Below are 20,191 nucleotides of genomic sequence, written 5' to 3'. Positions count from 1 at the left end.
AACAGGTTGCCCAGAGAAGCTGTGGCTGCCCCATCCCTGGAGGGGTTCAAGACCAGGCTGGATGGGGCTTGGAGCAACCTGCTCTAGTGGGAGGTGTCCCTGTCCATGGCAGGGGGGTTGGAACTTCATGATCTTTAAGGTCTCTTCCAACCCAAACCATTCTCTATGACTCTACTGCAGACATGTTGTACTGATGGCTCCACATCCAGAATGGACACTTAAATAATAAAAACAAGAGGCACTGAATGACACTAGGAATCAGGTTGAAAGCAAAAAAGAAGTCATCCCTCTTGCAGATGACAGCTCAGCAAGTAACTCCCTGGCTAAGAGTGCTGTGGACACTGAAAGTTCACACTGGGTCAAGGGGAAAAAGGAAGTTCCTGGAACAGAAAAACACTGATGGTTTTACGCCTGTTCCCACATTTAGGGACAGGAGACAAAGTGAGGGGCATCTCTGGTCAGGCCCTGGACATCTCAGCATAGGTAGGAAGAGGCTGTAAGCATCAGCCATTCCAATCACAAGAACCACCTTCTAGCAACAGTTAAACAGTTCAATCTAATATAAATTGTGTGTCGTGGCAGTATTTGATCCTCTAAATTGACTCTCATTGCCTATTTTATGTATAATTCTATATTTTAGGATAGCTTGAACCAAATGAATTTGCAAAACCAGCTATATTTTTCAGTACTTTATGTAACAGATTTTTCAGTTCACACACCTTCTCAGACACAGCTACTGAAACTGAACACATATATTGACTGTGCTGTTTGTAAACCCAAGGCTATTTTTGTCTTTACAAGTAGAATGCATTCTAATTGAAAGACCAAAAAGGTGTTATGCAGAACCCGAACCACTTTCACAAGCCAACCTTTATTTTCTTAAATGTTGAGAAGCGCGTCTCTTTTCCAAGCTCTAGTCTAACTACAAACAAATGTCATCCAGCAGCAAGTTAACAATACACCTCTAATGCCTACCATTGGAACACTTAACTGCAGACCACTGCAAGGATTAATTAATCCCCGACACAGAGCTACAGCACAGCTCTAACAGCAGCGCCGCTGTCCCCAGCAGACACCCACTGATGCCATTGCCACCACAGAAGAGAGCAAGAGCTTGCACAGCATCCTCAGCACAATTTTATTCCTATAACCTCACACGATAAACACCTTTTCCCATTAATCTTTCAACACCAACAGTTTTAGGTATAGGTAATGTGTTCTAGAGCAACGATTTAAAATGCTAAATTGCAAGAAGAATGTAAACCTGTACCAACATGCCTTCAAAATGCCTCAGTGTGAGAAGTATGTTAGATAAAAATCAATGCATTCTTTCTTTGTAGACAGACCTCACACATCATGACCAACTCAGAAGTTCCAGTTAAACTGTAACTTCACTCCAGCCTCTGCTTACATTACAAAACCACCCAAAAATGCAAGTTACCACCATTCGAGTGTGAAGAGTGGGGCCTGTAGCATGTTTGACTCGAGCATTACCATCCACACAGCAAACAGAAAATCCCCACCTCCACACAAGCGCACACACAAAAGCTTGATGATAAATCTCAATTAGATTTTTTTTTTCCCCTAATGGAGCACTAATATAGCATCACTAAAACTTCATTGAATTAACATAATTGCATCACATAGAAAAGAATCATGGCTGTAGGACACAGACTTTCTGTATGCACTGTTGCTCTACAAGGCTGTGGTAGTTCTATGCCATCTCAGTTGTTATATTTCTAGCACACTTTTTTTTTCCTTGTAAAATATTAAGCATTTTGTTTACTCAGACAATAATTCTCCCAATACTGAAAAAAACCATTTTATTGAAAACTTCTAAAAGGAAAAAAAAAATCTTCACACTTCAACTAAAGCAAGAATCTGGCACGGAATGTGCTCAGAACTTTTTACAAAGTAATTACAATCCAAGAAAAAAAAAAGACCAACATAAATCAGTACGAGCATCGTAAAGTATAAAAGCTACAAGACAAGAAAATGATAGTTCTTGCAATGTAAAACATGCTTCAAGAGCTGTATCCTGTTCTCACACTGTTCACGATGTAACTTTCGTTCGGGAAATGATTTCATTCACAAAACTGTTGTTCTTTGCCAACACATCATTTCTCAGCTGTTTCAGCTTGATTTTGATGTCTTCTTCTGACATATCTGTCAGGGGCAATGCTTTCACTTGACAAAGAAAATCCTGAATTATCTTTTCACCTTCCTGAAATGGAGGGAGGAGAGGGAAAAGAAAACAGAAGGGATGTTTAGATGGCAAACAAGATTCTTCCAAATTCTGTCAAAGATACAAAGTATTATTCAGCACCAGAAACTTTTGCAGGCAAAAACTCCTGTTATTTTTGTACTTGCTATCATGTTCTCAACACCAGAATAATCCAGTTATACTGGGATCGAGAGTTCTTTCTTCCTTCAACCCATGAGCAAAAAGCATCAGTGGATCAGCAGAAATACAATGTTGTGTTCCACATTTAATTCCGGTGTGCAATCCACATTAGGTGAGAATTGTTAGCAATAACAGCAGAGTGGCCTCATCACCCAAACCAGTCACTTTCTGGAGGAACTGTAAATCAAAACCAATGTTTCAATATGCAAAAGGAAAGAACAAAGTGTAACCAAGCAACTGCAGAGTGGCCGTCACCAAGGAGAACAGATGATAATTAAGCTTCATGCATATGCTTTTACACAAACAGGCGAAGTGGAACTTCTAAACAATCTGAATTGAATAGCAGGAGAAACCATCTCAATGAATGGCATTCAGGATCCATGTATTAGAAGCAATTTATCCAGAGTACAGAATTTTGTCTTGTTCTCTGCATTTTAGAACTCTACTCCAAAGCTTTTTTATTTCATTGTTTAGGACTAATGCGGTGTGCTTTCAGTGCAGCAGCCTCCAAGGGACTTGGAAATGTAATAGCATGCTTTTTCCTCTAGAGATGATGTTAACGAAGGCAGACAAATTGCCTGGGCGAGACATCTAAAGCTATGTCATTCTACTGGCCAGAGAGTTTATGAAATATTAAGTATTACTGAAATATCCAAGAATAAAACATGATGCTGGGTTTGTCAGAAGTGTTTGCTGCATTGATTTAATTTACACCAACTTAAGACCACACAGCCAGATCCAATGAATTTGAAAAATACTTCACCACGATACCCAGCAAGGCTGGCAAGGGAAAGACAATAGTGGAGCAATGAGGTAGCTGGAGGGGGAACAACCTGGCACTAACAGGTAAGGCAAACCAGAGATTGTTCATCCACAACATCAGATCCACTTACTGAGCCAGGAACAAAGGCAGCAGACCTCTAAAACTGAAAATAAAGTGACAGATAACAGCCTCTGTCTAGAGCAAAGGCTTTTTAAATGTAGAAGGCACTTTCAATATGGCCTAACACTCCAGATGCTGGAGTATTACCAAGATTGCCACAGATGTATAGGAGGAAATAAACAAGTTACAAGGCTGCAAAGTTTCATGCCAGCTGCTGGGACACAGAACTAATGTGTGTAAACAGATTTATACACATGCAGCAAGGAGGACCTGACTACTGGCAAAAGTCAGTGCAAGTCCTAAGGCAGCATGTGGATTTTCTAGGAGGCTGCAGGGGCTGTCACTCTAAGGACTCTTCATCCAGCAACAAGATGACACAGGCTATTCTGAAAAACTTCCTGCAAGTTTCTGTTTTCCTTTACACTATCTGCCAATGAAGCTTTTTTTAAGAGAAAGCAAAGGGAGAAGAAAAAAACCAGCTCATTCAAATAGCTTTACACAACTGTATTATGCTGTGGAGATATGATCAGATCTACGCTGAGATGTGGGTTTCCTCAACTTGGGCTTGAAGCCTGCACAAAGCCAAGAGCATTTTATTTGTCAGTTGAGTAGAGAGAACCAAACTAGATTTCCATGTGAGATGGGAAGAACTTCATGACATCTGTAAATTAGACACTCCACGTCCAAAATGTCATGTCCTTCAATACAACCAGCCCGTGAGATGTCTTAGATGGAAGGGCACAAAGGAGAAAGCTCTGATGTGAACAGATCTGAACATGTTCACATTAAGCTTCAAGAAGTCAGCACTTAACGAGCTCTCAAATAAGGGGAAGCAAAATCAGGTGGCAATTCACTGGCACAGGTGTCATGGTTTAACCTCATCCAGCAGCTAGAACCATGCAGCCACTCGCTCACTTCCCCCAGTTGGATGTGGGAAAGAATTGGAAGAGTTAAAGCAAGGAAAAACTCACAGGTTGAGCTAAAGACAGTGCAACAGATAGAGCAAAAGCCACACACACAAGCAAAACAAAACAAGGAATTAATTCACTGTTTCCCATTGGCAGGTGGGTGTTCAGCCATCTCCAGGAAAGCCAGGCTCCATCACACATAACAGTGACTTGGGAAGACAAAAGCTGTAACTCCCCTTCCTCCTCCTTCCCCAGCTTTATCTGCTGAGCATGACCTCAGGCGGCATGGAACAGCCCTTTTGGTCCATTAGGGTCAGCTGTCCCAGCTGTGTCCTCTCCCAACCTCTTGTGCCCCCCCAGCAGTGTGAGGAGCAGAAAAGGCCTTGATTGCTCAGCAACAATCAAAACCACCAGTTTGCTATCACACTATTCCCATCCCAGATCCAAAACACAGAGCTTCAACAGCTGCTCAGAAGAAAGTTAACTCTATCCCAACCAGAACTATTACAAGAGCCAAGAATAATCTCAACAATTAAAGCAAAAGCTAGAGCTTAAGTCACAAGAAATAGCGCACACAAACTAAGTAGCCAACAAAAGCAGCGAACACAAAATTCTGGCTTGGTTCACAGCATAAAAAAAATCCCACAGGACAGATAGGGACATGGTCTCTTGTATAACTCTAGTCCTATGCTAATCATGCTAATTGCTGATCATTATTCTTTAAGAAAAAAATTAGTTTCATTCTCACGACTATGTTTTAAAATAAAATTCTTCCCTATGTTAACTTGAAATGAATCTAAACCAAAACCCACCATCCTCGAACAGCTCACCAACTCCTGATGAACTTCACTGCTAAAACATTTTGTTATGGAAAAATAAGATTATAGTTAGTTATCCTCAAGCTTTGGGGGAATATGTAACCTAGATCTATTTTGCTTGGGCTATTCCAGCTAAACAAATTTTAAAAAGCATTCTTGATAGCAAACCTCTCTTTCTCTGTAGAATTTCTTGGCTGGTGGTTCTCCTTCAGATTCCTTGGACTTGCCAATGTTTTGAAACTCCTCCAGCTCCAATGCTTTCACTCTTGCACTTTCTATCACATGTTTTGGGAAAGCTGCCAGCTCTGCGACGTGTATTCCAAAACTCTGGTCACAAACACCTGGGTACAGAGAAAAACAACCAGTAAAGCATTCTCAGGAGTTAATATGGCTACACAGAGCAAACTTGTAATAGGTCTCTGTTCTGAACAATTAAGTGCCTGAGGTTCTCCCAGCATTTTCTGGTTTACCTTTTGGACAATACACTCTAACGCAGACTAAAGAATACGCTCTTATTTAATTAAGCTCTCTTAAAGCAGTAATTGCAGAGCTCCAAAAGTGCTTCAGGAAGAAAAGGAAAAGTCTTCAGGCAGAAAGACTTTCCCTCTAGTACTTTAATGAAATTGAATAATGGTGTTTATTAAAGTACTTCAGTACAGACTGTAGGATACAGTAAGTCACACCATTTTAAAATTTTTTTAAATACATCTCTCTCACATTCTATGTTCATATGAATACACATATATGTGTATGTATATAAATATTAAAAATGTTGCATTCTCAATCGTCCTCCTTCTCCTCTGCATCAGTACCACGTAACTCCTCAGTCTGCAGGCGTCGTCTTTAATTATATCAAAACCTTTCAACTTTAACTTTACACTTACTTCAATTAAAGCACTGTTCATAACATTTGGTTGAGAAAGAAAAGTTCTCATACTTGCTCAAAATATGTCAATTATACAGAGTTACATAAAATAATTTTCACTTCAATATCAAAAGCGCGCTGGTACAATCTGTCAACCCCATTCATTACCAAAATTCCAATCGGCCACCCACAAATATTGTTACATCCTTTTAATTTTGGTCTCCAGCAAGGAGTTATGAATAAATGAATTACACATGTAAAACGATACTTAACTAATCATCAATTAAATATTGGGTAATGGCAGAATAGGTAAAGGAAAAATTTAGCATTTACAGTTTTTTCTGGTTTATTAACCTTGTCATCTCTCAGGTGTCTTAAAGGAAATTAATATTCTTAAGCATAAATTAGTTTTCTCAATTTTATATTAAAAACACACACCTCCCCAAACACAAAGCTAACGCAGGTCTCTGTTGATAGAATCCTGAAAAGAGGCCTGAGGAACTGCACTTTCTGTGTCTCCTCCTCCAGCTACTCTGACACACTCTTGAAGCATGAAGACAGGGATGAAAATATACTATAAAATTCCTTGTCGTGCATTTCAGGTTTAGTTTTACATTTCAAGTGGCATGAAACCTGTTGTTTGTTTCAAAACACAGCTGTATCTGAGCTGTCTATACTCACATCCTTGCTCAAACAACATAACTTTTCCAGAGCACGACAAAAACTTATGCAAAAACTTAGGTGAAAGACACCTAATTCGAGATCAGGTATTTTAAGATTAAGATTTCCTAATGCTGTATCTCATCTGACAGAGGTTAAGTAGATCCATACAAACTACTGGGTCTCTATGCTCAATAGCTCTTCCAAGAAAATGGACCAAATGAAATGACACTGCACTTGCAAAAAACCCATGTGTATCACTAAAACCAGCAAAACTGGTTGAAGAAAAATATGAAATTCACCCAACTATTTGGGCAATATAAGTTTTTTTTAATCAGAAGAGTTGCTGTTCCGAAGGATTTAGATGTAAAAAGGCAAAAGGTTGAGAATTAGCGTATATTACTTCCCCCCCTCAATCTAAGTACTCCAAATAAGGCATAATAAAGACAGCTTGTTTGAAGACTATACATTGCCAGCTCTTGCTGCACTGAAAATAACAGTTTCAATGTACACTTGCAGCAATTTATGACTACACTTGTCTTCCTTTCCTATGCACACTAAGCCATACTTTAAGCACTGATTTGAGCAGGGCACTCAAAGGGCTCTGATCAATCACTCAGTGGAAGGAGCTCAACATGTGCTGGAGAAGAAGGGAAATGGCAAACTCCAGGAGAACCACAGACATTGCATCTCCACTGCATCAGGCTGGCTACCAGGGCCACAGCACTTTGGACATTCAATACCCGGCAGCAAAGCCTGGACATTGCCTCGGAAAAGTGCATGAACAGAGGAGATCAGAGGCCACTTCAAAGGAATAAAACTCTTGAAAGACAAGGACACAGAGTTAAGCAAAACAAGCCAGAGGAGAGCAGTTCTTCTAGCCGTGTTTTGATTCCCATTGCTCAGAGCAATAGCCTAGCTTTATAGAAAGGCACCTGACAGCTAACTGCAAGACTATACCCACAGGTGAATACAAAATTAGAAGCAGTTACACAAGTCATCAAAGGATTAGAAATGAAGTAATTTCATGGATTTAAAACCAGAAGAAATGAGTAAGAAATAATCAATTAGTAACATCATAAGAATAAAACTAGCATGGTACCATTTGAGTGAAGCTCAAATCAGGATATAATGAAAATTCATTTACCAATCATCTAAAGACACTTAATGGCATGGTGATTGCCTGTGAAGATTATAAAAATTATCTTTAAAGACATAACAGTAAAATCTAGCAATTGGACAGCATATTAGATTCATTTCAGAACAATGTATGCCCTAAGGAATGAAGAGTCCTAAATCAGCTAAAGAAATCAGGAAATATCGGAGAGAGTTCCAAGACAGCACATACTGAATATGCACTAATCATGAAAAGCAGGGCTATCAGGAGGAACCAGGCAAGCTAAAGCAAGTATTTGGTATTGTGTCAAAACGACAAAACAGTTTTCAAAATGAGGAATGAAGTTCAGCCATTGTACTTGTAAGATTAAATCCTAAACTAAAAAGATACAGACATCAGCCTCCAGGACTTGAGACGCAAGACAAGGACTAGCTCCTTTGCCTTAATGAGGATGGATGATACTCAGTAGTTGTCTCAGTAAAGATAATAGCCTCACTCCTCAAATAGTTATTCCTTATTTAAGAGAAAACCACTCCACAAGATAAATTGTTGATCTAATGCTTTATAGCCATGGAGTTCTACAGTAACCATGTTCTATTCACCTGAGTGCCATCTAACTCATTCCTTCACTGTAGAATTCAGACAAAGACGATTAAGTGGTATTTTTAAGCAGAAAATATAGCATAACAGTACTCTGCCCAAATTTTGAAATCAAAATCTTAGCCCAGAGGTAGGCAACCTGACTGAAATGCTCTTATGGGAACAACAAAACCACTGTAGAGTTTGCAGCTAAATTAGAAGGCTATAAATGACCACACCTTGCACGCCAGTTACCCAGCCCTGCTTTCCCTAGCATAAATACACACTCCTGCTGAAGGGAGCAAGAAGAAATGATTGGGGGTATAGAGAAGCAGGAGAAACCACTTACTGCACTTAACAGATGAAACTTACACACAATTAAAAATTGTCCAATTTAATACCAAAAGGAAAAACTGGATCCACTAAAGGATTTTAATTAAATACATCTGACTTATCTTACACTAACAAAACAGGCTCTTTGTTGTTTTATTATGATGCCATTTCCTAAAAACTAAACACATAATTTTTCCTATATCAAACTACTACATAACTTGGGCAACATCTTTCTTCAATGACTAAACCTTATTACAATGAAATAGAGATTACTAAAAACTGTCAGCACGTAAAAGCTGCACTCGTTTCTTTTAAAAGAACAGTTCAAAGAACAGAAGTCCTTTTCTGTATGATTTACCAGAACCTACCCCTTCCTCCATATGGAAAACTGAAACAGCAGCAAGTTAAAATGGCTGATTTAGGAAAATAGAAAACAATTATTTGGAATCCTTCTCTCTGCTCTTTATAAAAAAAATAAAGAGGGGGGAAAAAAAAAAAAAAGAGAGACCTCAAAGGCAGAAATAACCTAAATAACCTAGAAGTCTTAACAAAGAATCACCAACATCACCAACTGTGCTGGGCATGGAAAGAGCTCCTGCCACATTCTCTATGGACAGAGAAGAACATGTCTATTATAACCCTTAAGCACAACATATGAAATATCTTTTTATGCTATGTATTTTCATTAATATTTCTTCATCTGTCAGTGCAAAATAAAGTTTACCCTGTTCTCCACCATTTACAGAGTCTTACCTTCCTTGACACGGTAAAGCATTGTCAGTGTGTCGTCGCTGGTCAGAGCAGTAACGTGCAGGTTATTTACTGTTGGCACTTGGTCAGCAAGAGCTGTCAGTTCATGAAAATGTGTAGCAAACATACAAAAAGCACAGATCTTGCTAGCAATGTATTCTGAGATAGCCCATGCCAAGCCAAAACCGTCGTAGGTAGAAGTTCCTCTTCCCAGCTCATCAATGATTATCAGGGAGTTTTCAGATGCTGTCCTAAAAACACAAGGGCATTTTTGTAATGTTTAATATCAGCGTGAACTCTAGATATTGGAGTACCACACGTTATGTCACAGAGGCATAGCAGAAAAGAGACAAAAGACTGAAACAATAAAATAAAGCATGCACAGTCGCACGCTGACCATTCCAAATTTGCTTCTTTGGCCCATTTAGACTTTAGCTTCCTGGAAGCAGCCCTATATGACCACTGAGACAAACAGAAGGTGACTTCAAGGACTTATGAGCCTGCTGAAAAGGACTTGAGATCCTCTACTGAAATCCTACATAAAAGGAAATCTTAAACCCATCTTCCTTAGAGCACCACCTTTCCCATCAACCCCAACCGACAAGATCAAAGCAGCAAAGGGACTTACCTAAGGATTGAAGCGGTTTCTAACATTTCAGCCATGAAAGTAGACACTCCTTTCAGCTGACTGTCTCCAGCTCCCACCCGAGCCAGGATACAATCCACAATGCTTATTTCTGCAGAGTCGCAGGGTACAAAACACCCAATTTGGGCCATAAGAACGATCACCCCTGTCTGCCGGATGTATGTTGATTTTCCCCCCATGTTAGGGCCTGAAAAAGAAATTTTGCAAATTAATTAAAAAATTTAAAAATAAAAAATCTTTTACAATTCAACACTTTTTTTAAAGGAGAACAGGCTTTAAATTAAAACAAAGAACACTTAAACTTATTACTCTTTTGCCAGAGAAGAGGAGCAGACTTGTCTAACAGGTACAGCAAGTAGCTCCACTACTAAAAATGCTCCTTTTCCTGTCTCACTGAATGCTGCTTTTTCAAAAGAAAGATGATCAGACATCATTAGGGGCTTCCTAAGTTTGGAGACTTTTCAGAAGCACAAGCGGTCATCCAAAACACATGTCCATACCTAAAACTAGTAAGCTTTAATTTAAAAGTCGTCAGTATTGCTGCTTAAGTATGAAAATAATTTGCTTTCACCTCAAACAACAGTTACAGTTTGTCTGTAAAAATGAAATAGCTAAATTACAGACCGCGTACAAGCTAATGGGGGATTTAAATCACAATCTAAAGGGATTCTGAATCAGCAAACATAGATATTAAGTAGTTAATTTTAACTAAAGTACTAATGAAATAAAAAGTATTTTCCAGAAAATTGATCATTAAAACCAATTTTATGCTTTTGCTAACCAGAAAAACAAGCGTGTTACCATGCATTTATTCGTATTTTTAGTTTTTCTTTTTGATTACGTTAGAAGTGTTCATTAATCATTCTCTAATTTCAGATCTCTGCTACTCAGAATGTATGTCAAGGACATCTGGATGGAAATTAAAATTCAATTAAATGTATAAACACTAGAAATGTTTTCCTGTGTAGTAAAATTATCTTAATTACACCAGAGAATGGGGAAAAAAAAAAAAGGGTACAGTCATTAAAACATGTTTTGCATTTAAAATCGACTTTCACACTAAACAAAGAAAACATTAACAGAGAGGCTGATTAAAATCTTGCCTACAGAAGGTGCCTACGTGGCTACAGTACAATTGATGTCTGCTGGAATTTTCCAAATCATTTCAGCAAGTTCAGATTCTCCCGCTCCAGAGGTTGCCTGGCCTGTGGAGCTACACTTACTAAGGCAGAGAATAAATATATTAAAGAAGGACTGCTTTCTTATTTCCTACATTTCCTTATTTCCTGTCCTAGCAGCCTCTCTCTCCTTCCCAAATGACTATTTCTAAATTAACAATCACCTTCTCCAAACTCGTGCACTATAACTACAAGCAACAACTGATTCCATGACTGTTAATTTGGGAGATTAGAAATATGCCTGTATGCGCACAAGCACGTCGAATACCCACTACACATGTCACAAGAACATTGTGGACACTTTCTTTTTTTAATATATTAGGCAACAGTACCTTACAAATACCCTCCCTTCTTTTCCAGAGCTAAATCTAATCCCCCATGCAGAAAGATTACTACCTTGCTAACTGCTCACCCTATGGTGATTAGAGAAATTGTTTTGACAGACTTTTATTGGGTTGTTGGTTTGTCTGCTTGCTGTTGCTTGTTTTGTTGTTTGCTTTTTTTTTTTAAAGACATCATTATTGAAAATACTCGAGACGTTTAAAATGTAAATAACAAATGAAAAAGAGAACAGAAACATCTACCAGTAATAATGTGGAACATCTGCTTGCCCTTCTCAAATGTAACGTCATTGGGGATGAAGGCCACCTCATCTTGCACTTCGATGCAGGGATGCCTGGCACCTTTCAGCACAATCCTTCCTTGTCCCTTCTCCAGAATGACAGGACGGACATAGGGCACCGGTGCTCCGTTTGACACATGAGCAAAACTGACAATTGCATCTAATTGAGCAATTACATCATTCATCGTCTGTATTGGTTCTGCATAACCTGGTTTTGATTAGAGAGATATAAATTCAACAGTTAGAAATTCTTTTGTTCTTGCTGAAAAGATAACTTAAAGCCTATTTTGAGCCCACAAAATTAATCTGCATTAAAAGTCATTTTTTGTTTAAGACAGCAGTCATGTTTTGCGAGTGTCTAAGATGCTATCCTAAAGTTTCCATACTTTGACTACAAAGGGGACTTCTTCAGACTAGGAAAAGGAAGAGGTGAGGCCATGATGATTGTTTTGCCTTTACACCAAACAAGAAGAAATAGCTTATTTTCATACAGGAAGGGAAACGGTCGCAACAGCAAGATGGCTGGAAATCCAATAAATTGAATCACCTCTTGAACTGGCTGGGCACAGATCATTAAGAAGACTTTAAGTCATACTCATTCGAGAATTACACACATAATCCAGTGTTCTTCATTAAATTGCCTCCACTTGGGAAGAAAAATGCTTTTTAAATACACATAAACACTTGTAAGTCTGTCTGCACACCACAGAAGCTTTCAGCAGCAGTGCAGACTTTCTTAAGCACACTAGGTATTTATAGATGACATATTGAAACTAATTCCCCTATATAATACCCCATTAGATTTCCATATAAACATAAAAACCTTAGTATGCTACACACAAAAAAAACACCACTTGAAAATTACCAAGACAAAAAATATCTAATAAGCTACTGATTTTGCAATATGCTGGCAAATTTATCATGACAACAGGTAAAAGCTTATGAAGATTTCCATCATAACTTAATACACACTCAAATACATCATCCTAATAAGTGCTTTTTTATCTTTAATAATTTGTAGCAATGCCAGGAAAGAGTCTAACCACAGAAGGCAACATATTTCAAACTTTCAAGAACTGTCTAAAAGCCAAACCTCTTTTTTTCACTCTAATTCTTTGGGGAACATTACAGTTCTCTACAGAGGGATCTACAAATAACTGCAAGTCTTTCCCAGCATTCCAGATTGTGATACGCACATCAACAACACTGACATATTCACCTGAAGCAATGTTAATGATTTCTTTAACAATTGCATCCTGAGCCTCTTCATACTCTTCTCTGTTCTTTATATATTCATCATTGACGGAGCTCAGTTTGCTGTGAACAAAATCACAATATTTAGAAGCTGTGTTCTGTCTTCGCTGCTACAACGCCAAACTTCTGGCCTCCTCATCTATGAGTCAGTAGCAGTTGTCCCCATCTGTTTTAACAGCAAGGTTCAGCACAAGGACCACAAAGCATCTAATCTACAGTTCATCCACACCAGGGTATCAGTAAGATTAATTTTAAGTTGAAGATCACCCACAAGGGCCAAACCAGCAACTCTAGCATCTCTGAACACATTATTGTTAAAAATCTTACAGTAGTCGGTTGTTGTAGACACTGTATGTATAAGGACTTGCTCATAAAGCTATATTTCTGGCCATTTTGCAAGAAGATGTGGCAGTGAAAGAACTGGCAGAGGAGAACTGCTGCTAAGCAACTGTGCAATTAGCCAGAGTCCTACAACAGGCTTATCAGAGCCAAAGGCATTGACCTCCGTCATTTAGTAAAAACCTCACTGAACTACTGTCACTAGGAACAGGTTCTAGTCTTCAAAATAAAGTAAGCTGAAATCAAGAGAGAGTTTAACCAAATGTTTATTCTTCTCAAGCTTGTCTCCAAGCAGACTCCGGAGAGAGAGAGAGCAGAGTCTGCAGGACTGAGTATGAAACACATCCAAGCAGCGCACCCAGGAGTCAGCCTTGAGCTTCTAGTACCATCTACACAAGCAACTATAACTTAACTAAGCACAGAGAAGTCTGCTTTATTAGTGATCCAGGGGCTTCTTCTCTCAGGGAAAGTAACAGATGACACACAACAGAGGTGCTAAGTACCGTCTCCTCAGTTACAGAAAAGCAGAAAAGCCTAACTTCATCATTACATTTAGATTCATAACATATTTAGAACCAAAAAAAAAAAAAAAAAGCTGTTTTAAATTTCAGGGATGTTTTGAAAAAATATCCTCTGAGTAAATGTTAAAACAAAATGCAATTAAGGTTTACACTTCGTTCATTTAAGTAAGTCGGTGCGAAATACACCAACATATTGGTTGGTGTGAACCAATATGTTTGCCCTCCTTTTCAAAGCCAAGGATTTATTACTTATGAAAGTGAGTGATTAACAGAAACAGTCACTATTAGTAATACCACTGGCTTGAAACCAACCTTGCCCCATAGGCAGTGCTCCTCACACTCGTCTGTCAATCAAGATTTCCCTCAATAAACTCACTTTTCTGATGCTAACTCCAGCAGGAACTGCTATACAGAAAGTGATATCAGCATGGTTTGTCTGAAACAGGCTCCACAATGTACCAATCTCTTCTATTTTTACCTTTCTGTATATAACACATGCAGGAGACTTAAAGACTATTTTTCTCCTGGACCTGCCACTGACAGACAAGGAGGAACTTGTCAGGGGGTTGAAGTCCAATTAGTGGCTGGTTATTAGCAGCATTTCTTAGGGTTGATACTGGGGCTGATACTATTTATGCTTTAATTAGCAACCTGAATGATGGGACTGAATGCACTCTCAAATGAACTCTCAGCAAGGTCGTGAACAATACCACATTACGGGGAGCCATCAGTGAGCTGGAAGACAGGGCTGCAAGTCACTGGGATATCTACAGAAATAGGTGGACATGAATTTCAACACAGCCAAACGCAAAGTTCTGCACCTGGGATGAAATAACTCCACGAAACAGTACAGACTGAGGTCCAAATGGCTGTAAAACAGCTATTCATAAAAGAGCTGGGGGGACTTGGCTGTCTCACAGGCCGAGAGAAATGCCTGCCCAGGCTGAAAAACTCTGAAGTCAGCCTGGAGAGGAGAGGCACGAGGACTCTTCTTGGAGGTGCACAGCATAAGACTGAGACACTAAAAACCCAAACTTCTGCAAGGAAAATTCTCACTAGATCTGATTAGGTAGATTTTCACAAAGAGTGGTCCAGCACTGGAACTTGTGTGGAACTTCACCAGGTTGTGAAGGATGCTTGGAGGATAGGCATCTGGGCAAGGCCTGGAGCCACCCCTTCTAATTTTGAGGTAGGATCTAATTTCCAAGGTTGCGCTGCTTTGACTGAGGGGGTAAGACCAATTAACTTCAAGAGGTGACCGTCGACAGAAGTTTTTATCTGATTCTGCACATGCAAATTTCTACCTTGTTTGCTCTGTGTAAAAATAATGAAGTACAGAGAGAGAGAGACATCTAATGACTAAGGTAGCCCTTGCTCCTTCTACAATGCTCAAGAAAGAGGAGCTAAAAATTCAACAAGAAATATACACTTCTTGCTTCGCTGATGTGTGACAGACCTACTCTCCAAACAAGGAGACACTGAAACAGCATCAATCCAATCACCCTGAAGACTGAAATTTTTAAATAGCTTAATCTAGAGAACAACAGAATCAAAATCCAATACATAGGACCAACAGAAATTACAGCATGATTTGGAACAAAAAAAGAAACGTAACCACCAAAACTGCTACATGTCATATTTGGTAATAAACACAACTAACTCTTTTCCTATTGCAGCTTGTGAACGTGTCTGTATGAACACTCATGGTGAATGCAATTATGCTAGTAGGTGCAGCTAAAACACAGAAATTAGCCCAAGTCAAAGGACCAAAAATAGCACATAGCTGGCAAAGTAAATGGGGAATGCAGCTTTTAGCAGAAAGTGTATGATGACGATGACTCTCTCATGTCAGTCTTGCTCAATATCTCAATCCGTGAGCCAATTAAAAAGGTGAAAATTCAAGCCAATCAAGAAGTAGGGAAACCAGTTTATCCGCATGATTACAAAGAAAGGAACCATTTTGTTTGTTTCACAGCAGGCTTGAAAAAGTCCCAAGATGATCTCATACCTGTTAGTAAATTTCACACCGTTCTTCTGTGTATCAACTATTCCGTATTTTGAATTGTTACGGAGAACTTTTTCCTCCTTGCAAGTTATTCGAAAGTGATGTCCAAACTGTGAATTTGTCTCCAGTTTGATACTTTTGCCAGCTTCCAAACCTTTTAGATGAAAAGAAAGAAAAAAGAAAACTGTGATTATCAAAAATCCTGCAGCCTGTGCTATTTCTGCTCCCTAATCCCTAGTTTGTGTGATGTAGCCACTCCTAAATATGCTGTTCAGTATATTTGCTTTGGTTCTGTACAGGTATGAGAAATAACACAAGTTCACCGATTCATTCTCTGCTCTTACTTTGATATGCTCTCAAATTGCATATTCAAATCAGGTTCATGATTATTGCATTGCTATATATTCTCCAGAAATATGAAAAATGCTCATAGCGTGCCGCAGGGACATTCTATATTGCTGCTGTAAGCATAGCACTTGTAATCTTGTGATCCTTTTATTAATACATACTTCTGCTGGTACGATTTCTCATTCCATCCCTACACAATCTTGCCTTTCCATCTTTTCATCCAGGTATCTTGTTTACACTAAAAAAATCAAGACTGAAAAATATGCAAGCCCTTAAAAGTGTAACCTAAAATAACTATGTTGTTGCCAGTTTTCCTCGCCATATTTGCATTAAAAATTAATTATTTTATTTAAGTTGCTCTTCGAATGCCCAATTCATGAGCTGCACATGGAAATTTTTGCACAGGATAATCAAGTCTTTAAATATCTCATTTGCTTACACATTACATTTTGCAAAGAACTCCAAAAGAAAACTAGCATGTCCTGAATGGACACTCATGAGAATGCATAGGGGAAAAAAAACAAGTTTCAATGCAAAATAGAAAACTAGGCCTTGCCAAGAGTTACAATGAGTTACAGTTCTACAAAATGCATTCTGCAGTATCTTGCAAGATAAATGAACATTTCTGACATATTCTGGAATGCCATCCTTAAAAACGGCCAACTTATAAACCAAAAATCACTCAGTTTTCAACAGATTGTACTGTGACGACTAAAGTCACCTCAAATTAGTAACAAAATAATACAAACATCCCTTAACTCCTGTATACAAGTTTTCATCACTTGATTGCAAAACTTTTTACAAATGGGGTAAGAATTAAAGCGTAGTTTCATACCCTACCTAGTTCTTTCGCTGCACTCTTTAAAAAGGACTGCATTTTTTCTTCCAGCTCATTCATCTTCTCTCTTAATTCTGTCAAATTAGGGTCAAAAGAAGCCTTGACCAGAAATTCATGATTCTCCACCTGGGCAAAAATGACAAGGAAAAATTCATATGAATGTAGGCAGTAAAAAAAAAAATAAGATCACCTACCTGATGATACACCATGAAATAAATTTTCTTAATCATTTATTCAGTTTATTTTATATATATTTAATTTTATAATGCAGTGCTGTTTGATAATTGGTGTCTGACAACTACAAAACAAATACACCTCAACCACTTGTTTTCTCAAATAATATACCTTATACAAGCAAAATACACCAACTTAACAGACACCTTTACTTTGAAATGGAGTTGTCTGCACATTTATATTTATACAAATAACTAAGCAATAGGCAGGAAAAAAAGGCAAGTCAGAGGAAATGAAATTGTTATGTGCATAATCTGTATGCTTGTCTGGACTTACACAGCTAATCAAGACAGTATAAAAAGACGGGGTGTTTCAAAACAAGAAGTCTTTGCTGAAACAGTAATTCCTGCCCAAAACGCACTCAAGAGTTTACAGAAGGAGTTTACATAATACCACCCCAAATCCTACCCCATTCCAACCCAGTTATTTTGAGTTGAAAAGCATACACATTTCCTTCCAAGCAGGAGGAAAAGCATACACATTTCTTTCCATTTTCAGAGGCACAGATGAAGTAAGTTGTATTTCATCTTTTTCCTCTCGCTTCCACTTAATTTCTGATGACCTTACAAGCCTCGAGTTTAATTCACGAGCACAACTTGTAACAGCTACATAAAAGAAACACAATTTTTAATATACAAACTTTTGTAATCAATGAAATATTAACACTGTTGTTCAACATGGAAACTAAGCACTGGCTTTCACTTTACTAATATATTTAATCTAATTAAGTTTAAAAAAAAAACAAACCAACACTTTCATGAAGCTTCCCTTAGCTGGGAATTATCTGCAAAGTTGTACACAAAGCAGCTGCAAATACTTTGCAAAACACATCAAACTGAGATACTGAGATGGTGGTTTATCTACAATTCCACTTTTACCCACAAGTACATGTCAGCAAGAGGAGGAAGGAGAAGAGGAAAGGGAGGTTTCACAGTTCCTTTACTCCTTCCCAGACAATAAAAGTATCACTCCAGAAAGCACTGAGCAACAGGAGGTGTTAAGGGCAAGAACCACCGCATACATCTTGTTCTATTAAGCACAAAGAGCACTTGAAACATGCAGTGCATCAGAACAATTTCAAAAGCATGAGACTGAAGATTCCCAGCTTTTGCAGCAACTTTGAACAAAGATCTGGGAATGCAATATGGAGATGAAAGCCACAGGGCTTATAAATTTTTAATTTGGAATGGGGGTACATAAACCTTATATCACATAAAGAAACTGCGTATCATGCTATATATTCAAAGGATTCCTACTTTATTCTGAGAAAGATGTTCACCCAACAGATAATTTGATCTTCCCTAGAAGTTGCATTATGGAAAACTGAACAGTTGGTGCTCATTTTCTCTGTGCAGTTACCAGCCCCACAAGGCATTACACTCAGCCTGGTCCCAGTTGTGTTGTGTGCAAGTTCTCCAGTTGTTTAACCAGAGATGTGGACTCCACAAAGTAGCGGGTTATGAGATTTTAGAGGACCATCTTGAAACTTGGAAAGCATTAAGGAACAGGCATGAACAAATTCATTCCCTGTTACATCCCTGTCAATAGGCCTGCTCCTCCCATTCCCTTAATTCTGCAGAAAGAACAGTAATAAACATTTATGACAGAGCAGAAAAGATCATTCCTGGTTTTGTAGGGCAGATCCTGGATCAGAAACTGGACAGGCTGGCATGCAAGCATCACGCACAACTGGCTTCATGAGACAGCCAAGGCTGACAGTCAAGTGAAAGGTGATTTTGTTTCACCGCTTCAAAGAATTATTTGAAGCCTGGAATAACCTGCAGAAATCCCGTAACCTCAGGAGGAAGGCAGGCAACATTCCCAAGGACCCATCAGACCTATCCACCCTTTAGGGCCTCCTCGCTGCAGACAAGCTTTTGTTTCACCACAAGCAAAGATCTGTATGTGTGTAGAGCTCACAGCGTGCAAAAAAGGCCCTGTTAGTGCCTCACACACCCCTCGGTCCAGCAATCACAGGGATGGAGTTAAGTTTTAACGTGCTTGTTGCTGACTCCATTACAGCTCCAACAGACCTGCGATGACAAATGAACCCAGAGACTGCTGGTGCACGAGAAATAAATCCTAAACTGCTGTCAAGTCTCAGGACAGGAGCATTAAAGTAAAATTACTTCAGCCTCAGTTTACACTAGCCTGGGTTAGGGGCTGTAGCAGCTGAAGAAGTGGCTCACTCGCAGCAGACCAGGTGCTTCAGTCCTAGGCTAAGTGCCCACTGGCTTTTCTGAGTCTTTAGGACATCTAGCAGACCATATCCCATTACCTCAGCCTGAAAATCTGAATTTAAAAGTGTGTAAAGATCCAGGTTTGAAGACAGCTCCTAACATATTGCATTACCCACCCCAACTTCCCTATTCAGGCCTGGTGAAGTAACCCTTAGCAGGTGACAAGCAGAACTACTCCATCTGACCATGCTCTCAAAGGGAAAGCAAAGTGTGATCAAGTGAATAGAAAACATTTTATAATTAAATTAGAAGCTCAGCTGAACTGCTAAGGAAGTAAAATCATTGTGATTTACTAAAAATATTTAAAACTAGTGCTACTAATTAATATAAAAACATCAGGTACCCACAACTATATTACCATCTAATGTTCTTCCCAAGCTGTGCTCCTCCTTGCAGCAGTATCTCAGCTATAATTAGGTAAGTCACTTAAAGCAAACTTTTGCTTTTCTTTTCCACAGCCCTCAGTGTGAATGTGGCCAAGAATCTAGCAGGACAAGTGTCAACAGGAACATGGAACACCACACACCTGAGTTCTTGGTGCTCTGTACCTAATAAATCCACCATCAGTTATGACCCAGTAAGGCTACACCTCACCAGAAAAAATTGAAGAAAATGCCAGTGAACCCAACCCACGGAATTGTCAGAGTTG

The 20,191-nt window shown here is 38.9% G+C and overlaps 2 protein-coding genes across 2 annotated transcripts in view; one reads left to right on the top strand and one right to left on the bottom strand.

The window, feature by feature from the left end:
- KCNK12 (potassium channel, two pore domain subfamily K, member 12) overlaps positions 1-10,862 on the top strand; it is a 58,822-nt gene extending 47,960 nt beyond the window's left edge. The window contains exon 4 of the transcript XR_001414147.1: positions 10,840-10,862. The gene's annotated coding sequence lies outside the window, so the exon portion shown is untranslated. The remainder of the gene's footprint in view (positions 1-10,839) is intronic.
- Positions 1,115-20,191, bottom strand: part of MSH2 (mutS homolog 2) — a 55,129-nt gene continuing 36,052 nt past the window's right edge. Inside the window, exons 10-17 of the mRNA XM_014962369.1 lie at positions 17,071-17,194; positions 15,886-16,036; positions 12,983-13,080; positions 11,726-11,971; positions 9,946-10,150; positions 9,321-9,568; positions 5,182-5,354; positions 1,115-2,224 (exon numbers count right to left, since the gene is read on the bottom strand). Of these exons, the coding sequence (XP_014817855.1) occupies positions 2,054-2,224; positions 5,182-5,354; positions 9,321-9,568; positions 9,946-10,150; positions 11,726-11,971; positions 12,983-13,080; positions 15,886-16,036; positions 17,071-17,194 (1,416 nt within the window). The 3' untranslated portion in view covers positions 1,115-2,053. The remainder of the gene's footprint in view (positions 2,225-5,181; positions 5,355-9,320; positions 9,569-9,945; positions 10,151-11,725; positions 11,972-12,982; positions 13,081-15,885; positions 16,037-17,070; positions 17,195-20,191) is intronic.

This window comes from Calidris pugnax, unplaced genomic scaffold, assembly GCF_001431845.1.
Source record: "Calidris pugnax isolate Ruff unplaced genomic scaffold, ASM143184v1 scaffold147, whole genome shotgun sequence".
Taxonomy (NCBI): Eukaryota; Metazoa; Chordata; class Aves; order Charadriiformes; family Scolopacidae; genus Calidris; species Calidris pugnax.
Note: the sequence above shows the minus strand (reverse complement) of the source record. Positions and strands in the feature narration are given on the sequence as shown.